The following is a 25,000-nucleotide window of genomic DNA, read 5'->3' as shown; positions in this document are numbered from 1 at the left end:
TGGTGGTGGTGGTGGTGGTGATGATGATGGTGGTGGTGGTGGTGGTGGTGGTGGTGGTGATGATGGTGATGGTGGTGGTGGTGGTGGTGGTGGTGGTGGTGATGAATAAATAGATAAATGAAAGTGACCTCAGCATTGCTATGTTGAAGATGGTGATATTAAGATATATATTTGTTATACACACACACACACACACACACACACACACACACACACACACACACACACACACACACACACACACACACACACACACACACACACACACACACACACACGAATTTGAAGTGGTTGCAGCAATAACAACAGTAGTACTAGTAGTAATAGCAGTAGCAGTAGTAGTAGTAGTAGTAGAGGTACATACCCTTTACACCGGACATCGCTGCCACCATCACCACCACCGCCGACAGCAGAATAAAGTGCCTCATGTTCTCCAGAAGTTACCAGCAAAGTTAGGAATCTGCAAAGGAAAAAGTATAATCCCATTGCGAGAAAGTCATACGGAAAAGCTTCTTTTACGGTGCTAATGACAGATTAACAAGATTTCTACGTTATTAACAGGAAAGACACTCTTGGGAACCTGACTAATCATCTCTGTGGACTTTGAAAATAGTCGTGGAGAGAGAGCAAAGCATTTTTAAGGATATTTTTGTGGTTATAGTGACAGATTAACAAGATTTCTACGTTATTAACAGAAAAGCACTCTTGGGAACACGGTTAATCACCTCTGTGGACTTTGAAAATAGTCGTGGTGAGAGGATAAAGCATTTTTACGATTCTAGTGACAGATCAACAAGATTTCTACGTTATTAACAGGAAAAACACTCTTGGGAACCTGACTAATCATCTCTGTGGGCTTTGAAAACAGCCGTGGTGAGGGAGCAGTGTTTCAGAATATCGGCCAGAGTGTTGGAAACGTTATACTCTGTGTCTCCCTCACACACACACATACACACACTCACCTGAGCTTCCTCACTCTGAAGGCTGGACAGATAAGGAGACGAGACGCTGCTTCTATTTATTTCAGCTCATGACGTCATTCGGTCACGTGATTGTTGCCACAGATGTAACTGGAAACTGCTGTACATGTGCGTGTGTGTGTGTGTGTGTGTGTGTGTGTGTTATGATTATTGTTAGTAGTAGTAGTAGTGTTACCACAGATGTAACTGGAAACTGCTGTACATGTGTGTGTGTGTGTGTGTGTGTGTGTGTGTGTGTGTTATGATTATTGTTAGTAGTAGTAGTAGTAGTAGTAGTAGTATCATCAACATTATTATCATCACCATCACCATCATTATTATAAAATATATACAATAATAATAATAATAATAATAATAATAATAATAGCAACAGCAACAACAACAACAACAAGTACATCATCGCTGCTACTTTTAAAATCAATAATTAAATACAAGCATAAAGAAACGAACAAAACAACGAGTAAAGAAAACAACAACAGGAGCAATACCAATTCGGCGAGCCAAAACAGTCATTGTACATGCATCTCTCATTCAATCCATGAAATAAACCAATAAATAACCTAACCAGAGAAGCAAATAAAACGTGTGTTGCAGAAAATAGTACGTTTTTTATTATTATTATTATTATTATTGATGAACTTAACCATTGTAAATACTATAAACATGTCTGGGTATGGTTTGTCAGTGTTGTTGTTGACATGGTTGTGCTAAGTGTGGCTGTGGTTTAAATTGTTGTGGTTTACCTGGCTGTGGTTTGTCTGGTTGTCGTTTACGTGGTTGTGGTTTGTGTGGCTGTGGTTTAAATGACTAAACTCGTGGAATCCCTTGCTCCTCTCGGTACTTGCTCGTTCATAACTCAAGAAGCCTTTACTTCCCTCTCCTCACCCAGTCCACTCCACGCATCAGCACTCCGGTGGGGAACATTATTTCTTATAGCCATATTCTTTCCAAAGTCTTAGATGAAATGAAACTGGTTTTAAAGGATAGTTTTACGTTTCTAGTGGCGGATTAACAAGATTTCTACATTATTAACAGGAGAAACAGTCAATTACCCGGAGGAATTAATCTCTGTGGCCTTTGAAAGTGGTCGAGGTGAGAGACCAAAGCGTTTCTGAATAAAGGCCTCAGTTTTCTTCTTGCTTCTTGTTTCCATCAGATGCTTGCCGTGCCTTCGTGTGTTCCTTGTTAAGTCGCTCTTGGCCTTTCATTGTTCTGTGCATTGCTACTCGTATCAAGAAAACTAGTTCTTCTTTTGTCTTTCGTGTACTTCAGTCATGGTCTGAAATGCTCTGCTCTCTCACCACAGATTGTTACTCCAGCTCTCAGGAGTGCTTTTTTTTTTTTTTTTTATTTATTGTAGAAATTTTGTTAATCTGTCATTAGAATCATAAAATAAATAAATAAATAAAAAAATAAAAACCTGTGTAACTTCAACTACATAGAGCCTTTTGAATATTGTCATCTGTCTTCTTTCACTGCATCCATAATCCTCTTATTTTTGTGGCTCATCTTAACTGGTTTTATTATTATTATTATTATTATTATTATTATTATTATTATTATTATTATTATTATTATTATTATTTGTGCATTAGAGAAAGAAAAAATAATCTGTTGTTTCCCCTTCGTCCTTCCAGTGATGCCATGCTCGGCTCCACGCAGGCGCTCGTCCTTTAGTGACACAAGCAGTGCAGGACAAGCTTGCTACAGCTTCCCTCGGTATCCCTTGTCGTCGTCTTGGTCTCTCTCCTCTCCTCTCCTGCACAAAGCACACCGCCAAGCTTATTTCACTCCGGGGCATCTGTTTGTGTGTTTATTTATTATTATTATTGTTGTTGTTGTTATTGCTGTTGTTATTATTATTATTATTATTATTATTATTATTATTATTATTATTATTATTATTATTATTATTTCCATCGTGTGTGTGTGTGTGTGTGTGTGTGCGTGTGTGAGGAATGGGAGAGCTAGGGGGTGTAAATGCCCCTGTGTTTTCTCTCTCTCTCTCTCTCTCTCTCTCTCTCTCTCTCTCTCTCTCTCTCTCTCTCTCTCTCTCTCTCTCTCTCGTGATGTCTTTCATATTCAGTTATGAAACATTTCAAATCTTTCCTGAACCGGAAATGTATCTAGGACGAATAATTGTCCCTCAAGCTAACACCTGTGTATTACTTTACATGTTATACACGTTAAGCACACCTTGGTCACCTAATACTGAGCATTTCTTCAATGGATTGGACGATGCCTCAATAACACGGTGCACCAGGCTCTCATTTCCATTGATTATGAAATCCACATGCATAACACTTTGACTGATAAACTAATATTCACTCCAGATATTAATTTAAGCCTTTGTGTAGCATGATAACCTTGAACGACAGGCTAGATGTGGGTGGGTGGGGGAGGGGTGGATAAAGCCAGACTTGATCAGCTTGTACGGTGCTGAAGTTTGACCGAGCATCTCAACTCTTGTCAGGGTTTGGTTCACTGATCACCGTCTCGTGTGTCTGGTGTTGTAATGAACTGAGACATTTGAAGCGGTAATTCTTATTAATTCTTACAAAAGCACAGTGGCCACCGTAAACTGTTGGTCCCGGGTCACACCAGCAATGCCTCCACGTGTTTCCGCAAACTCATGTTCCCGCAGCAGAGTTCCGCCACACTTGTGGACAAGTTTCGTGTTCCCGTGTTGATCATTCAGCAGACTTCTCGCCATGCAAGAGGGCACTCACCTACGGCAACAAAAATAACTGGGCAAGAAAGGCCACCGCAGTGCAGGTCCCTCAGGAAAGGTCAAAAAGAATCATGAAAGTTTATAGTGTTGAGTGAAGCGTGTGCGTATTACGTGCATGCAGAGCTGTCTTTAGAGGGCAGACTGTGACTGTGCCCGTGTGGTGAGGCACAGAGGGAAACGTTCAGTGAGGCCACAGATAGGTTCACCGCACCGCTGATCCAGTGCTACACACCTCCCTGGGACTAATCACCATTAACCCTTTCACTTTTTGATAATAGAATCTCCAAAAACTACCTTTATTTTTTATTTTGATTTATTTTATTTTATTTATTTATCTATTTATATGAATTATTTTGTTTTATTTATTTCATTTGTAAATGTACTTATTTGTGTGCGCGCGCGCGCGCACGTGTTGTTAATTTGTTACTATTGTTGTTTTTATTATTGTTGTTATTATTATTATTATTATTATTATTATTATTATTATTATTATTATTACTGTTATTATTATTATTATTATTATTATTGTTATTGTTGTTGTTGTTGTTGTTATAACTCATGATGTTATTGTTGTTATCAATTTATTGTTAATGTTGTTAATATTATTATTGTTATTATCATTATTATTTTTATTATTGTTATTATTATTATTATTATTATTATTATTATTATTATTATTATTATTATTATTATTATTATTATTATTATCATTATCATTAATGTTAGTTGTCCTTAATTATTACTATTATTCTTATCATCATCAATTACGAAACTCCATTTGTGTTAAAGTTGTGTATTTTACAAACCATTGTTATTGGTCTGCTTAGAAAAACTGCCGAAAAGTTTGTTGCCAAGAGAACAAGCTAACCTTTACACTCCATCAGGAAATTAAGGAACCTAACAACCTGTACTGACACAGCGGGGAGACGCGGCGCTGAGACACACCCGGGAAGAACCTCCTCAAGAAGTTAACTCCTTGGAACATGTTGAATTAATCCACTTCAACTTGACATCGGACCAAATTAAATACTTTTAGACAGATGATTTTGCTCGCCACAACACACAGCTCCACCGCACACCGCACCGCACTCACACCGCCGCACCTCCACTACTACGCTCTCGTTAAAGTGGCACTGTTCATCAAAACAGTTTTTACGGTTTCATAGACAGATTAACAAAATTTCTACATCATTAACAGGAGAACACTCGTGAGAACCCACCTGATCAACTCTCTGGCTTTAGAAAATAGTCGTGGTGAGAGAGCAGGGCGTTTCTGAATACGGGTCATACAAGCTTCCTCGGTGCAGGTCAGGGGAACCATTAAAAGTGTCCGTTTTCTTTTCGCTATCGTGGGGGTCAAACAGGTGATTAATGCCTCCAGGTCCTGGGAGGCCGCCAGCTGTACGCCGAGCCTTGAGTACGTCTGGTTTCTTACATTCATCCCCTCCCACCCGACCCTCTCTCTCTCTCTCGTCAAAGCTCACTCATTAACTCAATATGTTCTTTTCTCCTCTTTAACAACACACACACACACACACACACACACACACACACACACACACACACACACAAGTAAAAAAAAAAAGAAAAGAAAAGAAACTAAAGAACACAAGTAAAAAGAAAATAAAAAGAAACTAAAGAAGTATCGAAAATTCAATCCATTTAAACATCAGCGATGAGGAGCGACCTGACTCGTACATTGCCGACCAGCCAAGGAGGACGGGACGAGAGAAACTGACACGCCCCATACCTTCTTAATTAAGCCCAAGGTCAGCGGGATCAGACGGAAGAGATGCTCCCAACACTCAGTGGATCTTGTTCCCTGACCATCTTCCATCTCTCCTTCACGAGTATTTCTTGTTCTTTATTTCCAAACGCTTCGAATTCCGCTTAGGACAAATTGTTAAAGGTTGTGGCATGATTAGACAACCTCTCGTGATTTTTTTTCTTTCTTTCTTTCGTTATTGTTACAGTTCACAGTGCGAAATCAGGCTTAAGGCATGAAAGCATCCTTGACAACCCTCACCATATGACCTTTAATGAAACTACTTGAATTACCACCAGAATCGCGAACATTCCTTCCACTAGAGCCTGTTTCAATATTACTACAATCATGGAAACATTCGTGAAGACCCTCAGTTATTCTACCGTCCTTTAAACTCTCACTAGAATTATAAGAAAAAAAACATCCTTGAACCCCTGCGCCAACCCAACAATTTCTGGAACCCTCTTGATCATCACTAAAAACATGAAAACACCGGTAACTTCAATCAAAGGCTTTTAAACTATACGAATCATGAAAAACCCCCAATAATTTCCACTAGTCCATTAACTTACCCTTTAACGCCTTTGAAAACCCGTCACTTCCGCCACAGCTTGCCAACACTCAAGACTCACTGAAACAAGAGACTGCGACGGAGCGACCCTGGAGCCAAGCAGTAAGGGACGTGATGGCCAGGAGACGTGTTTATTGACGTGCCAGAAAGAAATAGGATCTCTCTAAACTGAGTGATTTGAAAGCAATTAAAGGTCCACTGAAAAAAAAATGATGTATTAGCAGTCACCTTTAACTAAGATATTAAAGTATAAAGAATAAACAGGAGGAGAATTCTTATATTATTATGAATTACATGAGATTATAAGCTTGAAAGATCTGAAGACAAGGAATGATTGATGAATGATGGGGACGAAAAGTTGAGAAGTTAAAATGCAGAGAAGAAATAAAAGCAGAACTACACGGAAATGGAAAGATGAACTCGAATAAAGGAAAAATAAGGGACTTCAACAGAAAAAAAAACAATATTACTGGAGGAAATTCAGAAAATGTTAACGAATGAACTGAAATGTTGTTGAAAGTTTAAGAGATCGAAGAAAAATAAATCGAAACAGAACAACGAGTAAGAAAGAAATAAAAAAAGGGAAACAAGAACTGAAATTACTTAAAGAATGACAAAGAAAACGAACCATAACTTTGAATATAATATGAATGACAAGCCAAGGAAACAAAAAAAAAAAGTAAGAATCAAAACAAAACAACAATAAAAAAAAGAACTTAGATAAACAATTGTGATAAAGAAAACCAAGAACTTCAAACAACAACAACAACAATAACAATCACAAAGCCACCTAAAGATACACCAAAGAACTCCCATGCAAAAAAACACGATGAGGCAGACACCAGACAGGGAGGGAGATGACTTCACCTTGAACGACAACCACCACCATCACCAACACCAGATATAAGAATGTAGACATAGGAAGTATTAGCAGCGGTAGTGGCAGTGGCGCTGGTGGTGGTGGTGGTGGTGGTGGTGGTGTTGAAGGACAGTCCAGTATGAGGCGGCGTGGCTGGTCCAGGAGGCAGACAGTCAGAAGTGTGGTGCGGTGGTGAACACATGGCAGGTACGTAGAAGGCGATACACACACACACACACACACACACACACACACACAGACAAACACACGCTACACTGCATTGCTTTTGTGTGCTTTTGTAAGGAGTGTTTTCAGTTCGTTAAGTTTCTCGTGGTGTCAGTTACGTATGTTGTTTTTTTTTTAGTTTTCTGAGTGTGACAGGTAAGGTGGGGTGAAGTTGTGTGGTGTTGCTACTGTTAGTGGTGCAGATAAGGTGGAGAAGCGAAATTGTTAGGGTTATCAGTGGTGTTGCTAATAGCGGTGTTGCTAGTGTTGTTGAGTGTTGCAGGTGAGGTGAACAGGTGTGAGGTGATCATTAACTCTCGTAATACTAATGATAAAGTTACTATTGCTTTCTACTACTACTACTACTACTACTACTACTACTACTACTACTACTATTATTCACCACCATTACCTCGTTCTCCAGCCCCATTCTTTCGCCAAGGCTTCCTCTGTGTTAACTTTTTCTTCCACGCCAGTAAGTCAGAGAGAGAGAGAGAGAGAGAGAGAGAGAGAGAGGGAGAGGGAGAGGGAGAGTTGAGCGGCGCCCTTCGTAACGCAGCAATTCATTCAAGTTCGTGATTTTTTGTTCTTGGTGTGAGAGAGAGACGTGCTTCTTGTGCTTGTTGTTGTTGTTGTTGTTGTTGTTGTTGTTCTTGTTCTTCTTCTCCTCCTCCTCCTCCTCCTCCTCGCGCTTCAGTAGTCTAAACAGCAAAACGTCATGAGAATATTTTTTTAGCATTTGTTAATTTTTTTTTTCATCCATGTCTAGGTCAAAGCGGAACAAGAAGTGAGGACCTTTTGACCTGACCTTGACCTTCTTTGTGATTTAGGTTCAAGTGGGTGACGCGGTCTCTCTCTCTCTCTCTCTCTCTCTCTCTCTCTCTCTCTCTCTCTCTCTCTCTCTCTCTCTCTCTCTCTCTCTCTCTCTCTCTCTCTCTCTCTCTTTAATTTCTCACCACGCTTTCTTCCCTTCTGTTTTAAATTGTTTGTACAGTGAAGGACGCTTTGTGTGTGTGTGTGTGTGTGTGTGTGTGTGTGTGTGTCAGCGCGCTCACCTGTGATGCGAGACTGATTAAATCGCTTCACCTTTATATCTACCTGTATATCCGAGTGCTCACCTCACCAGTGTCCCTCCTACATAAAAAAAAGAAAAAAAGACTCGTCTCACCTCACCCCACCCGCGCCACCCCCATTGGTTTGCTTAGTCCCTCCTTTCTCACCTTGCTTCCTCCTCCCGGCTCCCTCTCTTTGTCTCTTTTTTCCTTTCCTCTGACCGTTTGTGACCATTTGCCCCTTTGTTTCCCTCGTGTCCCTCTCGCTCCCTTGCCTCCTCCGTTTACACATTCCTTCCTTCCTTCCGAATCTCTTCATCTAGCCCCTCTCTGCTCCCAAGGGAAATTATGATACCGGCCCGCTGGTCACCTGATAAGAAATCCCTGTATAGTTTCTGTCAATAATGGCCTCCCCTTAGCACCGCCGAGACTGACTGATTTCACATTGTCGAGTAAACCTTTGCCCTTCCGCTGACGAACCTGCAAGAAGTAATCGCCTCTGAGTTTCTGAATAGATGCTACACTTTTATACAAGGCAAGGTTGGTTCTTAGGGAGAATGTGTAGTTTGTTTATTACCTCGGGCTTAAGTACTGCGGAGATTGCATTGAGGGAAAGAGCACGGCATGTCCTGCTTCCGAATATGAGAATGAGATGGAGAACACTCACTGCTATGTTGCTCAGCGTGTAGCGACATGCAAGGAGACCCAGCGCCGCACCACCAGCCTGATGAAGCAAATAAAGATGAAATTCTAGCCGAGATACTATTGTTTAGTGACATTACAAAAATAGAAAAGGAGACAAGAAACAATAGTGGCATGACTGTGAAACAAGACACAAAAATTTTTAATCTAGAGAAAAAAAAATCGGCGAACAAAGAAAGGGGAGCAAAGCCAAATACTACTACTACTACTACTACTACTACTGATATTAGGGAATCTTCATTATTATAGTTGCGATAGAAGAGGAAGGCGAGAGAGTCACCTATCGTAAAGTCCAGTGCTTTGCCACATACACAGGAAACACTCATTCATGGTCAGCTTTTGTGGAGTCATTATGGAGAGTTCGCAGGCAGAGTTCGAGGGCGCGTGTGGCCTTGACTGGCTAACAAAACCTGCTCGTATAGGTTATCACAACACGACTCCCGTAAAAGTTTTGAGTGGTTAGATTCCGCTGATTCATGTCATTCAAGGATTCCATTTGGCCATAACGTGTGTGTGTGTGTGTGTGTGTGTGTGTGCTCATTAAGTTTTGTCTTTTTACAGGTTATCTTTTTTTCTACTTAGTTTTAAACACACACACACACACACACACACACACACACACACACACACACACACACACACACACACACACACACACACACACACACCACTTCCTCTGATAATGCATCCTATGGTTCTGTTAATCTATCTGAAAAGAAAAACTGAATTAAGGCACTTCCTCTGTGTGTGTGTGTGTGTGTGTGTGTGTGTGTGTGTGTGTGTGTGTGTGTGGTAGTGCCAGGGAACGAAGCGATGATAGAATACTAATGGCAATTAAATAAAAAAAAAACACACAACAAAAGGAGTGCTGTTGTGATTAGAATGTTAGGTTAGGTTAGGTTAGGTTAGGTTAGGAGTGCTGTTGTGATTAGAATGTTAGCGGCGGCACTTATAGTTAGGAATGGCGACTTGTGAAGAGTGTCTGTGTCCGCCTGTCTGTCTGTCCGTCTGTCTGTCCGGCCACCGAGGGAAGGAAGTGCAGGGCTGTGTTGTGGTTTCATTCATTGGTTCGCGAGTACATGACGATGCTGGAGTGAACGGCGAGAAAAAACTGTACCGGTGTTGATGGTATAGCTCTCTCTCTCTCTCTCTCTCTCTCTCTCTCTCTCTCTCTCTCTCTCTCTCTCTCTCTGCTCATTTTTCCTTTATTTTCCTACAGGGACTGCCACGTGTAGGCCTGATGGCTTCTTGCAGCTTCCCTTACTTTTTTATGTTGATTTGATTTGATTGATTGATTTATCTTCTTACTTATTCTATTTTTCTTTTTGTGTCATATTGGACTGCCAGCGAGCGACACAAGGCATTACTGTTTTTTTCACTATTATTATTTTTATTATTATTATTCAAATGGACAAGAACGAGATGTATTTTTTTATTATTATTCGTATTTTTCTCAATAAACTACTACTACTACTACTACTACTAGCTCTCCCACTAACACGTCATTACCAATGCAACCACTGCTACGGCGACACACACACACACACACACACACACACACACACACACACACACACACACACACACACACACACACACTATGACGAGCTATCAACCACTGTCTTCCTGGCTATTAATCATTCATCATCCGTCATTCTCTGCCTCGCGGGAAGGAATGAGAAACAGGCAGTGACGAAGCAAACAACAAAAGAACAATACATTACATTATTGTACACTTCCTCTGACCAACACTCATCCCGTCCATCAATATTGACTTCCGTTCCTTGGCAGCATCCCTTTCCCTCTTCTCATTTACGTTATTCATTCTCCTTCACCTTACCACCTGTCAAGCCACGCCCACACCAGGAGACACTCGGGAAACAATGCTTGCTGACTGTCTGCAAACATTTGAGAAACATTTGGGAAAGTTTGGATCAGTGTTTCCTTTCCAGAACATTTATCCTCTTCCTTCCATCCATCTATCCACGCATCCATCCATTTATCCACTCATCCATCCACCTATCTACTCGACCTTCCATTAATTCATTCATCTATCCACTCACCCACTCATCTGTCCACTTAACCATCCATCCACCCACCACCCATTCACTTATCCATTCATTTATCCACTCATCTATCCATCTATCCACTCAACCATCCACTCATCCATCCATCCAGCCATCCATGAAAATTGTTTCTCGAATGTTTTTCAAATGTCTGCCATCAATTAGCAAACATTTGGGAAGCAGTTTGGAAATATTGCTTCCAAATAATGTTTTCTGATGTGGATAGGCCTTTCCTTACGTTTTCTCCATCTAACCCAGCTTAATTCTACCAAACCTCAAAACCTTACCTTTCCTAATTATACTTGACCTTACCTGACCTGACTTGATTCTCCTGCGCTTTTACAACTTTTCGTACACATTCTCAGCCTAACCTAACTCTGTGTACCCTTACGTACTTAACTGCACTCAGCCAAAAATAACTCAGTCTAACACTTTCTCCTTATTCAACTTTTTCTCCTCTTCATCCGAGCTTCAAACTTATTCCTACATAATTAACGATGTCTCTTTTTCAGGTTTTTGTTTGTTTTATTCCAGGTTACAAATTCTTCACCTACATAATAACAGAATCTCTAAAACAATCTGAGTGTATATGGTGTTTTTTTTTTTTAATATATATAAATTTGCTATCTATCAATTTACAAGGGATTGATAATAAAATGTGTGTGTGTCTTAAGAAGGATGACTGCATTGCACTAATGGTATCAGAGAAGCACTAGCTGCGGTATAAGGGAAACATGGAGTCTTAAGGTATTGGTTTGTGGGAGCTTTCCATGATCACCGGCACGGTAGTGATGTGCTGTAGGTTTAACTGTGAAGAGGCCGCAGTCAGGCAGGCCATGTCTTCACTCCCTTCGCTCGGTTTTTTTATTTGTGCTTGAAATTCATAGAGTTCTACTTAGTTTTACTTTGTCTTGACCACTCAGGAACGACACGTATGTGTGCAGCAGCATGGAAGTGGGGGTGGTGCAGCATGGTGATGGTGCTGCTGGCGACCACCTCCTCCCTGGCCAGTGGCATGCAGCAGGAGGCGCGGTCCGACACCCTGGTGAGCCTTGTGAGCAGAATGTTCCAGAACCTGCCGTCTCTCAAGCAGGCCCTGTACGCCCCCCGGCCTGCCTTGTTCGTTGAGGGCAGGAGCCGCAAGGACCACACAGGAGGTGAGCGGGGTACACTGCAGCGCTCACTGCCTTATTTAGGTAAAACTAAAGAGCATACACAGGAATCTGCAGTATTCTACTGCTGTACGCTCACTTGGAGCGCGGTAGCTCGGGCGGTGGTGAGTCATACTTCAACGCAGGAAGTCCCGGGTTTGAATGCTGGTCACGATCAGGATTTTTCTGGGACAAATGTCCTCTCTTATGTTCACCCAGCCTTGATGGGTACATGTCAGCCAAGCAGGGAAGGTCAGAGGCGGCGGAGGAAAGAACTGGCCTACTTCCCATGCCGAGGCCTGGACCAAGAATGAGGGACAATTGTCTCTCATCCTTGGCCTGGACTGGGCGGCGCTGCCTCCCCCACCGCTGCGCGCGTCATGAGCGTGGCACACTTTGAACCTTAAACGCTCCTTCTATAATACAGTTGTATTTGTGATCACCTGGCATCTCCATCTATAAATGTATCCACTCCTCTTAAAGCTCTCTGCTGACTGTACTCACTGCCCGGTAACACTATTCCACTCACTCTTTGAGAACTATCTTCTTCTTCTTCTTCTTCTTCTTCTTCTTCTTCTTCTTTAATTTAACTTTGGCTTGAACCCGTCGTGGTGAGAGAGCAAAGCGTTTCCGAACACGTGTCTAGAGTGTGCCATCTCTCAGGCCCCAGCCAAGCACCAGCGCCTGCCCACCAGTGCTTCGCGGAGCTGGGGTGCCTCTCCACGGGCGACGAGTTCTACCACCCTCAGCACCGCCCTATTAACCTGATGGCAGAGGCGCGGGAGGTGGTGAACGTAACCTTCAGGCTCTACACCCGAGAGGCTCTGCAAGGCTTCTTTGTGTCCGCACTGGACGTGTCTCGCATTCTTTCGTCCTCCTTCAGGGCGGAAAGACCCACGAAGCTGGTCATCCACGGGTACCTGAACGGCCGCAACATGCCATGGCTAGAGGTGGGTGGCCCTATGTCCCGCCAGAGTGAAGGCTATTTCAGGCTGTTTCCCATGCTCCTGGGTGCTCTCTCTCTCTCTCTCTCTCTCTCTCTCTCTCTCTCTCTCTCTCTCTCTCTCTCTCTCTCTCTCTCTCTCTCTCTCTCTCTCTCTCTCTCCGGACATTTCTTCCTCCTGTGACTTATGTGACTTATTTCCCTGCGGACATTTTCCCTCTGTGCACTCTTCCTCCGCCTCCCCACCCCCAACCTTAACATTCTTCCCTCTGGATATTTCCCCTGTGGACAGTTTTCTCCTCTGAACATCCCCATGAATATTCTTCTTACCTTGTGGACATCAGTTTCCACGCTCTTATTCCCTGAAGGACACTTTCCCCACTCCCCACTCCCACCACTCATGCAGGAGGTGATGTCTGCGCTGCTGGAGGCTGGGGACTTCAACGTCATGTACGTGGACTGGACTGATGGCTCCCTGGGTCTGTACACTCAGGCGGTGGCCAATGCGCGGCTGGCGGGGTTGGAGATCGCCCACCTCATACGGTTCCTCGAGAGTCATACCTCACTGCTGCCTAGGGACGTGCACCTCATCGGCCATTCCCTCGGTGCACACTTGGCAGGTAGGTATTGACACTCACCTTGATGTCCCTCCTTGAACTCCGTGTGACGTTGTGATGAGTGGAGAATAGAGATGAGTGGATCTGCTTCCTCTTTCTTCGTTCTTCTCCTCTTCCGTTCTTCTTTTTACTTCATCGTTCTTCTATTTCTTCTTCCTACTTCTTCGTTTTTTTTTTCTATTTCTTCTTCTAACTTCATCGCTCTTTTCCTCTTCATTCCACATTCCACATCTTTGTTCCCATCCTCCTTCTCCTCCTCCTCCTTCTCTTCCTCTTCCTATCCCGACTCTCTTACTAATAGTTGGAGTAGAATAGTTGTGCAAATTGCCTAGTAAGTACCTCAGGGTCTGTTGTTTGGACTTCCTTTGCATTCCTTTGTATTCCTCTTAGCACCTATCATATCAGACATAACCACACGCTCTTTCTTCCTTTCTTTTGATTAAATACACTAATCTGCTCATCTTCGTATTCCCTCCTCCTCCTTCTCTTCCTCTTCCTCATCCTTCTGTTATGCACCAGTGTCCCACATCGAGACTCCCGCGAAAGGCGCCGCTAGAATAGTGATGTCAAAGGTGCTGCATGAACTACGGGTATGAGGAGCAGTGCAGGGGAAGGAGTGGGATAAATACTTCATTAGTCTCTCTCTCTCTCTCTCTCTCTCTCTCTCTCTCTCTCTCTCTCTCTCTCTCTCTCTCTCTCTCTCTGAGTTTCTTTTCCTCATTCTGTATTTCTCTTTACATTTTATTTTTTTTTTATCTTTTTTATTGTGTAATGTTTATTCATTTTCATTTATTCACCTTCACCACCTCTTACATGCCTCAAGTGTCTCAGTTCCTCTCTGCAGCATCGTGGAAACACAAAAACGCTACGCTGGGAGAACACGCAACGAGTCTGACACGTTACTAGTCAGATTCTAAGGAGTCACCAAGGCACAAGTGGATTTTAGTCGGCCTTTAACACTTTTTGATGACTGTTGGTCGGAAGTGTTGCCTTTGAAACGACACTTCCTGACGTGTTCCTTCTCACTGTCTGGGTCATCTGTTTTCTTCCTCCTTTTTCCTTTTCTTTCCTCTTATTATCCAAAATTTATGCACTGTTCACTTTGTTTCCTCACTATATTTATTTTTAAACACGGATGTCCCTATGATGTCCTCTTCCTCTGTAGGTTACGCTGGAGAGCACGTGGCTGGCTTGGGTAGGATCACGGGTTTGGATCCCGCGGAGCCCCTGTTTGAGTTCATGCCACCAAGTGTCCGTCTCGACCCCTCCGATGCTCTCCTCGTAGATGTCATCCACACAGACGCAGGCCGCTTCAGTTTCGGTAAGGTTAACTCTGCATGTTGTCCTGTCACGAAGGATACTCACAAAAAGTCGATCCCCTTTTCTCGCATTCTCTTGTTTCAGTATGTCATGTCTTGGTGTTATATTTAGGATGCTCAAGTGGAAATTATTGGAGATTTGAAGGGTGTCAAGTGGTTTATCATTCTCCTCCTTCCTCCTTCATTCACTGCCTTGTTGTCTCCCTCCGTCTTTCCTTCACTTATGTCTTTGCTCTCTTCACCCTTGTTCATTCCCTCCTTCATTCACCGATTCGTTTACTCCTCCTTTGTTTAGTAGTTTCTCCCTCCTCCATTCACACAATCGTTTACTCCCTTCTGCTCCTTCATTCACTCATTCGTTCACACCTTCCCTTCATAATTCACTCTCTTTTTCACTCCTTTCCTCACTCTGTAGCTCCATGATCTCTGTACTGTGGCGCCACCAGTCATTCCTCCTCTTCCATTCCTCTGCCCTTCACTCAGCCAGCCGCTAATAAGTCAGTGGTTCCTGCAGGTGGCGGCTACGGGCTGGAACAAGCAGTGGGCCATCTTGACTTTTATCCCAACGGGGGCGTGAACCAGCCGGGATGTCAGCCACCTCTCTCTGCGCCCCTCAGGTGGTTACACGAACGCCGGAACTTTTCAACAGGTAATGAGAGAGAGAGAGGGGGGGAGGGGGTTCCTTTCATGGTGCAGGATTCCGGCCTTCCTCAATCAGTTTAGCGTTGCGCACCGAGACAGTGGGTGTGAATGTGGTGATGGTGATGTTGACGCTGTAAACATTTGATATTGTTCCTTTAGGAGTGAATGACTCGACTCCATCACGCCACCTGACATGGTTACACACACACACGCGCACACACACACACTCTGTCTTCCTCTGGTAATATTTTTTGCTGATCTATTGCTGTATTTGGGAAACAGTTTCTGCACTTTCTTGTTATTTTTTGTCTTATTTTCTTGCCATATCCTTTTAACGTGTATGTGTGTGTGTAGTGTGTGTGTGTGTGTGTGTGTGTGTGTGTGTGTGTCCTGATCAGCTCCTTCTTACAGTGTGGGACGCCGTGGAGGACGCTCTTGGGTGCAACCATATCAGGGCTGTGCAGTTGTTTATTGATTCAGTCCGGTCACAGTGCCCCTACGTCGCTTTCCGCTGCCCCTCCTTCCGCAGCTTTAGCCGGGTGAGTCTTACTTACTAGGACGCACACGAGATTCTTTCCCCATTTCTCCTTTTCATAATCTTCTTTCCTCAGTCTCATTCCCTTTATTAATCATGTGACTGGTAATGACACCGTGACACTTCGTTTTTTTTTTTTTTTTTTTTTTTCAACCATTGACGATTTAAATGAGCAAATAATGAAGCTGCTGGCACTAAAATGTCCCCAGTGCTTGACCGCTCCTGTTTCCGCTATTAATGGCGTCTTTCAGAATTATAATCTAAACTCACACCACACATTTATGTAAGAATTTAACAGAACCACATATCATTCACGTCTTCATCTCCATTGCAGCATGTTATTTCTTCCCTCCCCTTCCTCCCCCCTCTCCCCTGCCATCCACCCACACACACACACACACACACACACACACACACACACACACACACACACACACACACACACACACACACACACACACACACACACACACACACACACACATGGCTATAGTATGCACACGTGTTCATGAGTAGGTAATGACTAACCCAATATTCATTCCTCATAACTCATAAATACAGTAAATCACAAGTGAATACGTACGCACTCGCAGCCTTAGCTTTCTTTTTCATCTCTTGCTTGTATAGTTTCCGTGTAATCCTTTATTTCTACATCTTTTTATGTGTACGAGGTAGTCTAAAATTCTGAAGGCGGTGTGTTTGGAGTACTAACAGATAACAGTACAGACTTGGGATGTAACAAGGCACTAAACCACTGTATTCTTCCTGTGTGCCAAAACTGCCAACTGATACCGACAGGCAGATACGTTTTTGTGAGTCAGTGTTTGAGTCATGCGCGTTTTCTTTTTTAGTCGTTATCTTCAAGAATGGCAGACTTAAAGAGCAACACGTCTGTTTTCAAATTTTGTTTCAACATCATCAAAGCACAGACCCATGAGATGTTTGAGTTGGCATTTGGTGACGGTGCAGTGAGCAAAACTCAGGTAATTGAGCTGTAACCGCAGATTAGTTTAATTTGAACCGGTCAAAACCTGGAAGCACAACATAAGATTCTCGTTCATCATCACACAATACTTTGTACATGCACATTCACTTGACTCACAATGGTTACTGGAGGAGCAACTATGTCACAGTATACTTTAATCCCTACTGGCACACATATGAGTATATAAATCTCTATAAATCACACTTACATAATATATTGTGAAACATTATTACAGGGCGCTCACACGCCGCCTGAGAGTCGTCTTGTAGGACTTGAGTGTTTCTGGTCTTACAGAGAAATTCTGACTCGTCCTTCCTACAGGGATACAGGCCACAGAGATTCAGGCTTCGCTCATGTCCTATAGGGGTACAGGTTACAGACTGAGAGTGCGCCTCGCGAGTGGTATTGTTCAAAGGCAAGTGATGAAAAGAGGTTCTGTATCAGATCCAAACCATGAACACCCGTCCTTAACAGGTCACGCCCTGCTCAATAGGTTTCCTTTCTCATGACACCTCACCAATACGGCCTAATCCTGCTCTCTCTCTCTCTCTCTCTCTCTCTCTCTCTCTCTCTCTCTCTCTCTCTCTCTCTCTCTCGATAACACTGCCCCACTCGGGCTTCGCCCAAAAGTCACTCAGGTTCCGGTGATGATCTTCTCCGACTCCCTCTAGAGCTGTTACTGGCCGCACCCATGATGAAGATCCCTTTTTCAGTGGAAGTCACAAAGGTCCTTGATTTATGGTCCAGATCGATCAAGATAGTAGTAGACAAGCACTACCAACACTAAATACCTTTTTGTCACACAAATCGTGTTACCAGACAATAAAGAACTTGCAGAACAGTGCCTGCAGAGCCTTCAGCGACGTCTTCGATGCTGTCCGGCTCTGTGCGATAGGTGTATACTACAAAGAGATGCGGCGGCTGATGGAAGCGGGCCATGCAGAGAAAGTCCCACACACGTTTTGTGGCACAAACCATGGGAAAACGCGGTGCCTCCTTCATCACCCAATCTTGAGACAGAATAAGTCTTGTGTTTACTCAAATATCCAAGATCTCCCTCACTATATATATATATATATATATATATATATATATATATATATATATATATATATATATATATATATAGACACACACACACACACACACACACACACACACACAGTCATATATGCAGTTCCTCCGTATTTTTGCTTAACATGTTTATTGTAACTCTCTCTCTCTCTCTCTCTCTCTCTCTCTCTCTCTCTCTCTCTCTCTCTCTCTCTCTCTCTCTCACAGCGTTGACAGTCCGATCTCTTTTAATCTTTCTTCGTATGTCGTGCATGTGTGTGCAGGGTGAGTGTTTTTCATGTGGCAAAGATGGCAGTGGGTGTGTGGCAATGGGACTGCACGCTGATTCCTGGCAGGCAGCACCGTCCTCCACAGGGCAGCAGCTGTATCTCGTGACGGGCCCCCAAGATGCTCCGTGTGGTGAGTGTACACAGTGTAACACGTATACCTACATTCATGGACATTCAGGGAGATACACGTGACCAAATTTACACACTTAGTGCCCATCCCACTCTGGCAAATAAGAATTTTTTTTTATTAAGTCAAATCATACTCTTCATTTTATATACATCATTGTCATTGTAATTTATTTTCCCTGACATATTTTGCTATCATATACAGCCTTGCAAATGATTCCTGAGAAAAATAAATTATTGCAGCAGTAATAACATACGGTGTGTAATAATAAAGTGTACATAATAGGGATGGACTGTCCTTACGGCATTTAGATTATCTGGATGGCATGCCTGTGTTCATGCCTGTGTGAGAACATTGAGTCTCCAGAAGTAACATAGTACAGTACATAACAATGTGGGTCTTGCCAGGAAGTCATTCAACAGATTGGTTTGGCCGTTGGTGCTCTGCCTCAATCACTGAGCAACATGGCTCTGCCACTCTCTATGCACGTAGACGAATATTTGAATCTTCAAGTCACTTGTGTTCCTTGTCTTACCGTGTGGTTGTGAGACATGATGGTTTCAATGCCCTTGATAGTACGTAGCCTTGTAAAATCATGAGGTACCCATGGAGCGACTTTCTGTTCAACCAACGACTACTTCGTGAAACAAATGTAGTTTACCAAAATAAATCAATAAATAATAATAATAATAATAATAATAATAGTGTGTAGCTAATGAGTTTGATGTCCCCAGTGTATCATTATCGCGCCTTGCTGGAATTTGGTGGAAGTGAAGAAGTTGAGGGTCTTCTGCAACTCAAAATCCTCACGCCTGATGGCCACACCGCCAGCTTTGACTTAACTGCTGGGTAAGACGTAATACTTGTAGTTGCTATCTAATTTATAAATCCCACTAAACTGGCTCATTAGGTCATAAAATTAATAGCAAACCCTATGCTGAACTATTAATAACTTCACGCCCCCTCTCTTTATGTTAATATTAACCACAAACCTTCTTCACACCATTACTCTCAGTGGCCTTTTAACTCAAAATATTCTAAACCTTCCCTTTCCTGAAATTCTGCCCATAATCTTACATTTTTTATATATATATATATATATATATATATATATATATATATATATATATATATATATATATATATATATATATATATATATATATATATATATATATATATATATATATATATATATATATATATATATATATATATATATTTTTTTTTTTTTTTCTCTCTTTTTTTTTTTTTTTTTTAGTATCCTACCTATCTTAAGTAATTTCTTGCAATTCCTGTTGTTAATTTTTACTTCTATCTTGTACAGTACTAGTTCTGCACCAGCAAAATATAATTCTTCTAATATATTTACACATACATATGTATACTTGCACCTATCTCTTACATTAAATGCATAGGCATGCATGTACTTATCTTTACATGAAATAGATACCATATCTAATTACTTATTCATCTAAGTGTGCAGTACCTATATGAGATGAGTTTGATGTGTGGATGTTTTGTTATGTAGTGAGCTTCTCTCTTCTGTCAGGTCTCCAAGTCAGTTTGAACCCAGACAGTCCCGCACCTTCCTACTGCAGCACTCCAGGGACTTGGGCAAAGCACAGGCTGCTCACCTCACTTGGACCTGTGCCCCTTACTACCCCTGTCAATCTGGACCTGCCCTCACTAAGCTCACACTGCTCAACATAGAACAGTTCATCCAGAGGTTAGGGTCTGCTTCTCTTCTTCCATGGTTTCTGCTTGAATATAATGGTGTATGAGAAGAGTGATCTTAAAACAGAAGGTTGTGTGGCTAGTTGGGAAATATCAGAGCAGAGCATCACATTAAAAGACTAACTTAGGCAAACACAGTTCACCAAATTCAAACCATTACCTCCTACTAATCTATAATCACAAAATTGATTGAAATTTGCAGTTATGAACATACAAAACCAAATGCAAACTATTCATGTTCTTTCCACTTACACAACATTAATGTAATTTAATTCTGGCTACTCAGAGAGGATTTCATTAAGTTTAGGGTGATGTTTTCAAAATCTAAAACAAAAAAAAAACATCCATAATTAATCATCTACAATTTTGTTTGATCCTCATATTCTTACTAGTAATGAGTGATTTTATCATCCTCCTCATTATTTAATTTGATGTCAGTATTTTCTCAAGTGGGGTTGAATGACTTGAGAGTCATTCCCATTTGTTGTAGTCATGAACAAAATCTCTGATGTTCAACCTCTTTGTGTCTTCCTTAACACACCATATCCAGGTTTTCTTTGGTCTTCCCACTTGTTTCCTAATTATTTCAGATTTTGATTTCATAAAGCATATTTTTTTATTTATTTATTTATTTATTTATTTATTTATTTATTTATTTTTATTTATTTTTATGTAGGAGGGACACTGGCCACGGACAACAAAAAATCCAGTAAAAAAAAAAAAATGCCCTCTGAAATGCCAGTCCCATAAAAGGGTCCAAAGCAGTAGTCACAAATTGAAGGATAAGTGTCTTGAAACCTCCCTCTTGAAGGAATTCAAGTCATAGGAAGGTGGAAAAACAGAAGAAGGCAGGAAGTTCCAGAGTTTAATTTAGCATCTAACACATTATTATTCTTGACACTGATCTTGGTGCAGGAGACGAGGCCGTCATCTGGGTCTTGGCACGTCAGGAGTGACCTTCTGTGCCACTGAGGAGACTCCACTTAGGAGTGGGGAGATCCAGGTGCTTCCAGCCTGCCAAACAAGCCATCATCAGCCAAGGCAGCCTTCCTGAAGAGGTTAGCTGCTGGTGATACCAAAGAAAAAAAAATATTTGTGTATGTAATACATACTGTTAGTTTTAAAGTTCATCAGTCACCAGATGAAGATAAGTTTATTCATTTGGTTGTCCCTTGATTTAGGATTTAACTCAGGTAGTTCATTAAAACTGAACATAAGCTTCCTAGATCTTTTCAGCATAACCTTGGAATAAGCAATAAAGGGAAATTTTGTTTGTGTGCTATATCAAAATTTTGTTCACTTGAGGTTAAGGTGTCTTTTTACTGTGATTAATGCAGTTCTGTTCCTTGTTTCATGTGTATTGCTACTATTCAGTTACAGAACAGTCTTACTGTTAAGTTTCTGATCAAGTGTCTAAGTATGTCAACTTTTATTAATTTGCTTCTGTTATACATACATAGTACTGTATATAAGTTTGCCTAGCATTATGACCAGCTTGTCATCACTGTTCATCTTCATCGTAAATTCCTCAGATACATATTATAATATACCAAAGAACTTTTTTACATGCTAGTACAATAAAATGCCATAATGAATTTGACAGCAGTATTGTGCATATTGTAGATAATATTCTTCACCTGTATTGAGCCACAGCTAGCTGGCAGTGTGACTGGGATTGTGTGATTGGTGGTGCTCAGTTTAGCAATTTAAGATATGAGTAACTGTAATGTGAGACTTGTGTCTAAAGTGTCTTACACAGGGCTTACTGGCCAGCAGTGATGTATCTCTCATGATGTATCTTGCTTTCAATTCAGATTTTCAGTGTTTCCATGATGCTCCAAAGGCATGACATAGAACACTAAACACACTTAAACACGTTCATCAGTCTTTCTTACAATATCCTTTGTGTAAAAAATAAATAAATAAATCTGGATCACCATGATATTCTCAGTTTCATGACTGATTCAGCAACTGTGTTTTCAAACACTTTGCCATCTTGTCTCGACTACTGCAGTGGAAGTTATTGGGGTTGACTTTGAAGTGTTTTATGATTCAGGGATTCTCTCCCATTAATGAGTAAAACACCCATGAGAATCTTGAGTAATCATATCTGTGGTCTGAATGAAAAAAGTCTTACAAGGGAGAACAAGGAGGCGTTTCAAAATACAAAGGCTTACAAGCACTTATTTATTTATTTTTTTATTTATTTATTTATTTATTTATTTTATTTATTTATTTATTTATTTACTTTTATTTTTTATTTTTTCAAAAGAAAAACTGAAGCTACTATTTTCTATATCAAACAATCTGCTGACATTATTTACTCAAATGTGTTTTCCTCTCATGGCAAAATAGGTTAAGTTTATTACAAAGCTAGATGTGGTTGAGGGAATCAGTATGGTGGGAGAGGAGGAAAATCATTTTGAGGTGAAATTTTGGTTAAACTAACTACGGTATTCTCAAACGTTTCGTCATGATCTCAACAGTTTTTCATACGCTGTAGTAGAACTTTCACTGGCTTCAATGGTATCTTCAATATTTGAGTGACAGTATTAAGAAAACTTTGCATCATCAATGTGAAAAATACCCACAACTTGACTTATCATCGTGTCTTAAAAATGGACCTGCTGGGCGACGGTAGTCAGGGTGAGGTAATTTATCATGGAAGGAATTATTATGAATGAGATTCACTTGTGTCTGCTGGGTCCATTGCGGCTTCATGGATACCAGTCTTCATTTCGTTTGACAGTTTTGCCTTTTGTGAGGACATACAGCATCTGAAATTAGAAGAGTACAGTATGTTATACTTACTATTGTCTGTTTTATTGATTTACTTCATTACTTTTTTTGGTATGCAGAACTGTCTAACAAGTGTGCATGTGTTGAGTAAATGGTTCGTTGTTGTTGTTGTTGTTTTCATGATTACATACACATTAGTAATATCTTGAACATGCCAGCGCCCACCATTGCTGCCCTCTCCTCCCCTCAACACCCATCGCCAATTCTTAACGCGTCCATAATTAAAATGCCCTGTAACTTGTAAACCAGTGTTAAAAGCATTTGACCACAGAATATTTCCGACTTAGAAAGAACATGATCTTTCATTCCTGATATATATATATATATATATATATATATATATATATATATATATATATATATATATATATATATATATATATATATATATATATATATATATACGAGTATATGTGTGTGTGTGTGTGTGTGTGTGTGTGTGTGTGTTCTTTGTTCTGATGATGCATTCTGCTGGCTATGTTCAGAAGGAACAATCTGCGCACCCTTGTGTGCTGTCAAGTTTCTTTGCTGTGTCCCCTTGATAATAGGCAAGTCTTCATCCTATATCATAACTTACATTCGTACACTACGTATCTTTTTCGTCCCACTCTGAGTTTGGATAGCTGTAACTTCATTATTATTATTTTTCCAAGTCCTAAACTATAAAGCTTATTACCAATACTTATTTCGTGTGTGTGTGTGTGTGTGTGTGTCTGTGTGTGTGTCTGTGTGTTAATTTCCATCGGCGCGATTGCCATGCGCTTCGCATGTCACCTGGAAATTAGTGATGTCGCTCCGTCAACCGGAAGTGCCAAATACCACTCCGTGAGGCGGGAAGGCGCCTCTGCCATAAATAATGACAAACTGTTTCTCAGCCTCCAAAATTGTCATCATCTGTACATTCAGATACATGACGAGCATGTGGTAATGCTAGACAACAAAATCCATCTTAAAATATTCACTGTAGGGAGACAGCTTTCTTTCGGTCACCAATATATTATAACCATGAAACATCTCTCTCATTTAATTTCCCTGTATTATATGTAATATAATATAATATTTTATCATATAAGGGGAGACGTATGCCGTTCTTTTATACTTAACACATGTACTACTTTATGATGCGGAAGGTTACCTTCCCACAGAGAGTATCGTCCTGCAGTGCTCTGCTTGCACCGAAAGGATATGACGTCACATTTACACCACGGAGAATGGGCGTGTCGGTAAGGGAGATAAGGCTTCTTAACTCCGTTACGTAGTAAATGGTGTAGTGATGGCAAGCGTCTCCTGTTGCTATACGATATTACATTAAATTACAACAGTACTGGGAGATGTCTGCCATTATCTTATATCGGTGTCATGTAGTGACACAAGAATTCATTAATTACATAATATGATCGTATGTTCACTTTTTCTTCTATCAGTCTTAATAAATCACTTCATTTGGTACATTTTCTTGCTACTCTTCATACCTCTCTCTCTCTCTCTCTCTCTCTCTCTCTCTCTCTCTCTCTCTCTCTCTCTCTCTCTCTCTCTCTCTCTCTCTCTCTCTCTGTGTGTGTGTGTGTGTGTGTGTGTGATACACATGATGATGATGACAAAAAAAAAATAAATAAATAATAATAATAATAATAATAATAATAATAATAATAATAATAATAATAATAATAATAAAAAGAAGAAAAAAAAAATTATAGGCTGGCACCTCGAGGGAAAAAAAATACTCCACGAATGGTGAAAGGATTCAAATAACAGGAGGAAATGGAATGTATGTAGAAATTCGCTTGCAATTAGAATTTTAAGTAAAAAAAAAAAAAAAAGAAAAGAAAAAGAAAAAGAAGAAATAGTAGC

At 41.0% G+C, this 25,000-nt stretch overlaps 2 protein-coding genes and 1 long non-coding RNA gene across 7 annotated transcripts in view; 1 reads left to right on the top strand and 2 right to left on the bottom strand.

Annotated features, from left to right (window-relative positions):
- The window catches only part of LOC135111611 (uncharacterized), a 2,526-nt gene extending 1,436 nt beyond the window's left edge, over nt 1-1,090 (bottom strand). Inside the window, exons 1-2 of the mRNA XM_064025104.1 lie at nt 963-1,090; nt 365-460 (exon numbers count right to left, since the gene is read on the bottom strand). Coding sequence (XP_063881174.1) covers nt 365-428 — 64 coding nt within the window. The 5' untranslated portion in view covers nt 429-460; nt 963-1,090. The remainder of the gene's footprint in view (nt 1-364; nt 461-962) is intronic.
- LOC135111614 (pancreatic triacylglycerol lipase-like) overlaps nt 1-22,292 on the top strand; it is a 56,080-nt gene extending 33,788 nt beyond the window's left edge. Inside the window, exons 3-13 of one of the 3 annotated variants that reach the window (XM_064025114.1) lie at nt 2,618-2,787; nt 11,875-12,108; nt 12,766-13,052; nt 13,452-13,665; nt 14,828-14,983; nt 15,496-15,630; nt 16,035-16,162; nt 18,481-18,616; nt 19,348-19,462; nt 20,166-20,342; nt 21,266-22,292. In XM_064025114.1, the coding sequence (XP_063881184.1) occupies nt 11,886-12,108; nt 12,766-13,052; nt 13,452-13,665; nt 14,828-14,983; nt 15,496-15,630; nt 16,035-16,162; nt 18,481-18,616; nt 19,348-19,462; nt 20,166-20,342; nt 21,266-21,404 (1,710 nt within the window). In that variant the 5' untranslated portion in view covers nt 2,618-2,787; nt 11,875-11,885 and the 3' untranslated portion in view covers nt 21,405-22,292. Of the gene's footprint in view, nt 1-2,617; nt 2,792-6,982; nt 7,114-11,874; nt 12,109-12,765; nt 13,053-13,451; nt 13,666-14,827; nt 14,984-15,495; nt 15,631-16,034; nt 16,163-18,480; nt 18,617-19,347; nt 19,463-20,165; nt 20,343-21,265 lie in introns of those variants that run through there. The other 2 variants (XM_064025115.1, XM_064025113.1) reach the window with 2 other exon arrangements.
- The window catches only part of LOC135111616 (uncharacterized), a 14,213-nt gene continuing 10,414 nt past the window's right edge, over nt 21,202-25,000 (bottom strand). For all 3 annotated transcript variants that reach the window (XR_010273811.1, XR_010273809.1, XR_010273810.1), the window contains one exon: nt 21,202-23,127. This is a non-coding gene — a long non-coding RNA (uncharacterized LOC135111616). The remainder of the gene's footprint in view (nt 23,128-25,000) is intronic.

Source organism: Scylla paramamosain, chromosome 22 (assembly GCF_035594125.1).
Source record: "Scylla paramamosain isolate STU-SP2022 chromosome 22, ASM3559412v1, whole genome shotgun sequence".
NCBI lineage: Eukaryota > Metazoa > Arthropoda > Malacostraca > Decapoda > Portunidae > Scylla > Scylla paramamosain.
This window is presented reverse-complemented; position numbering and strand designations above follow the sequence as displayed.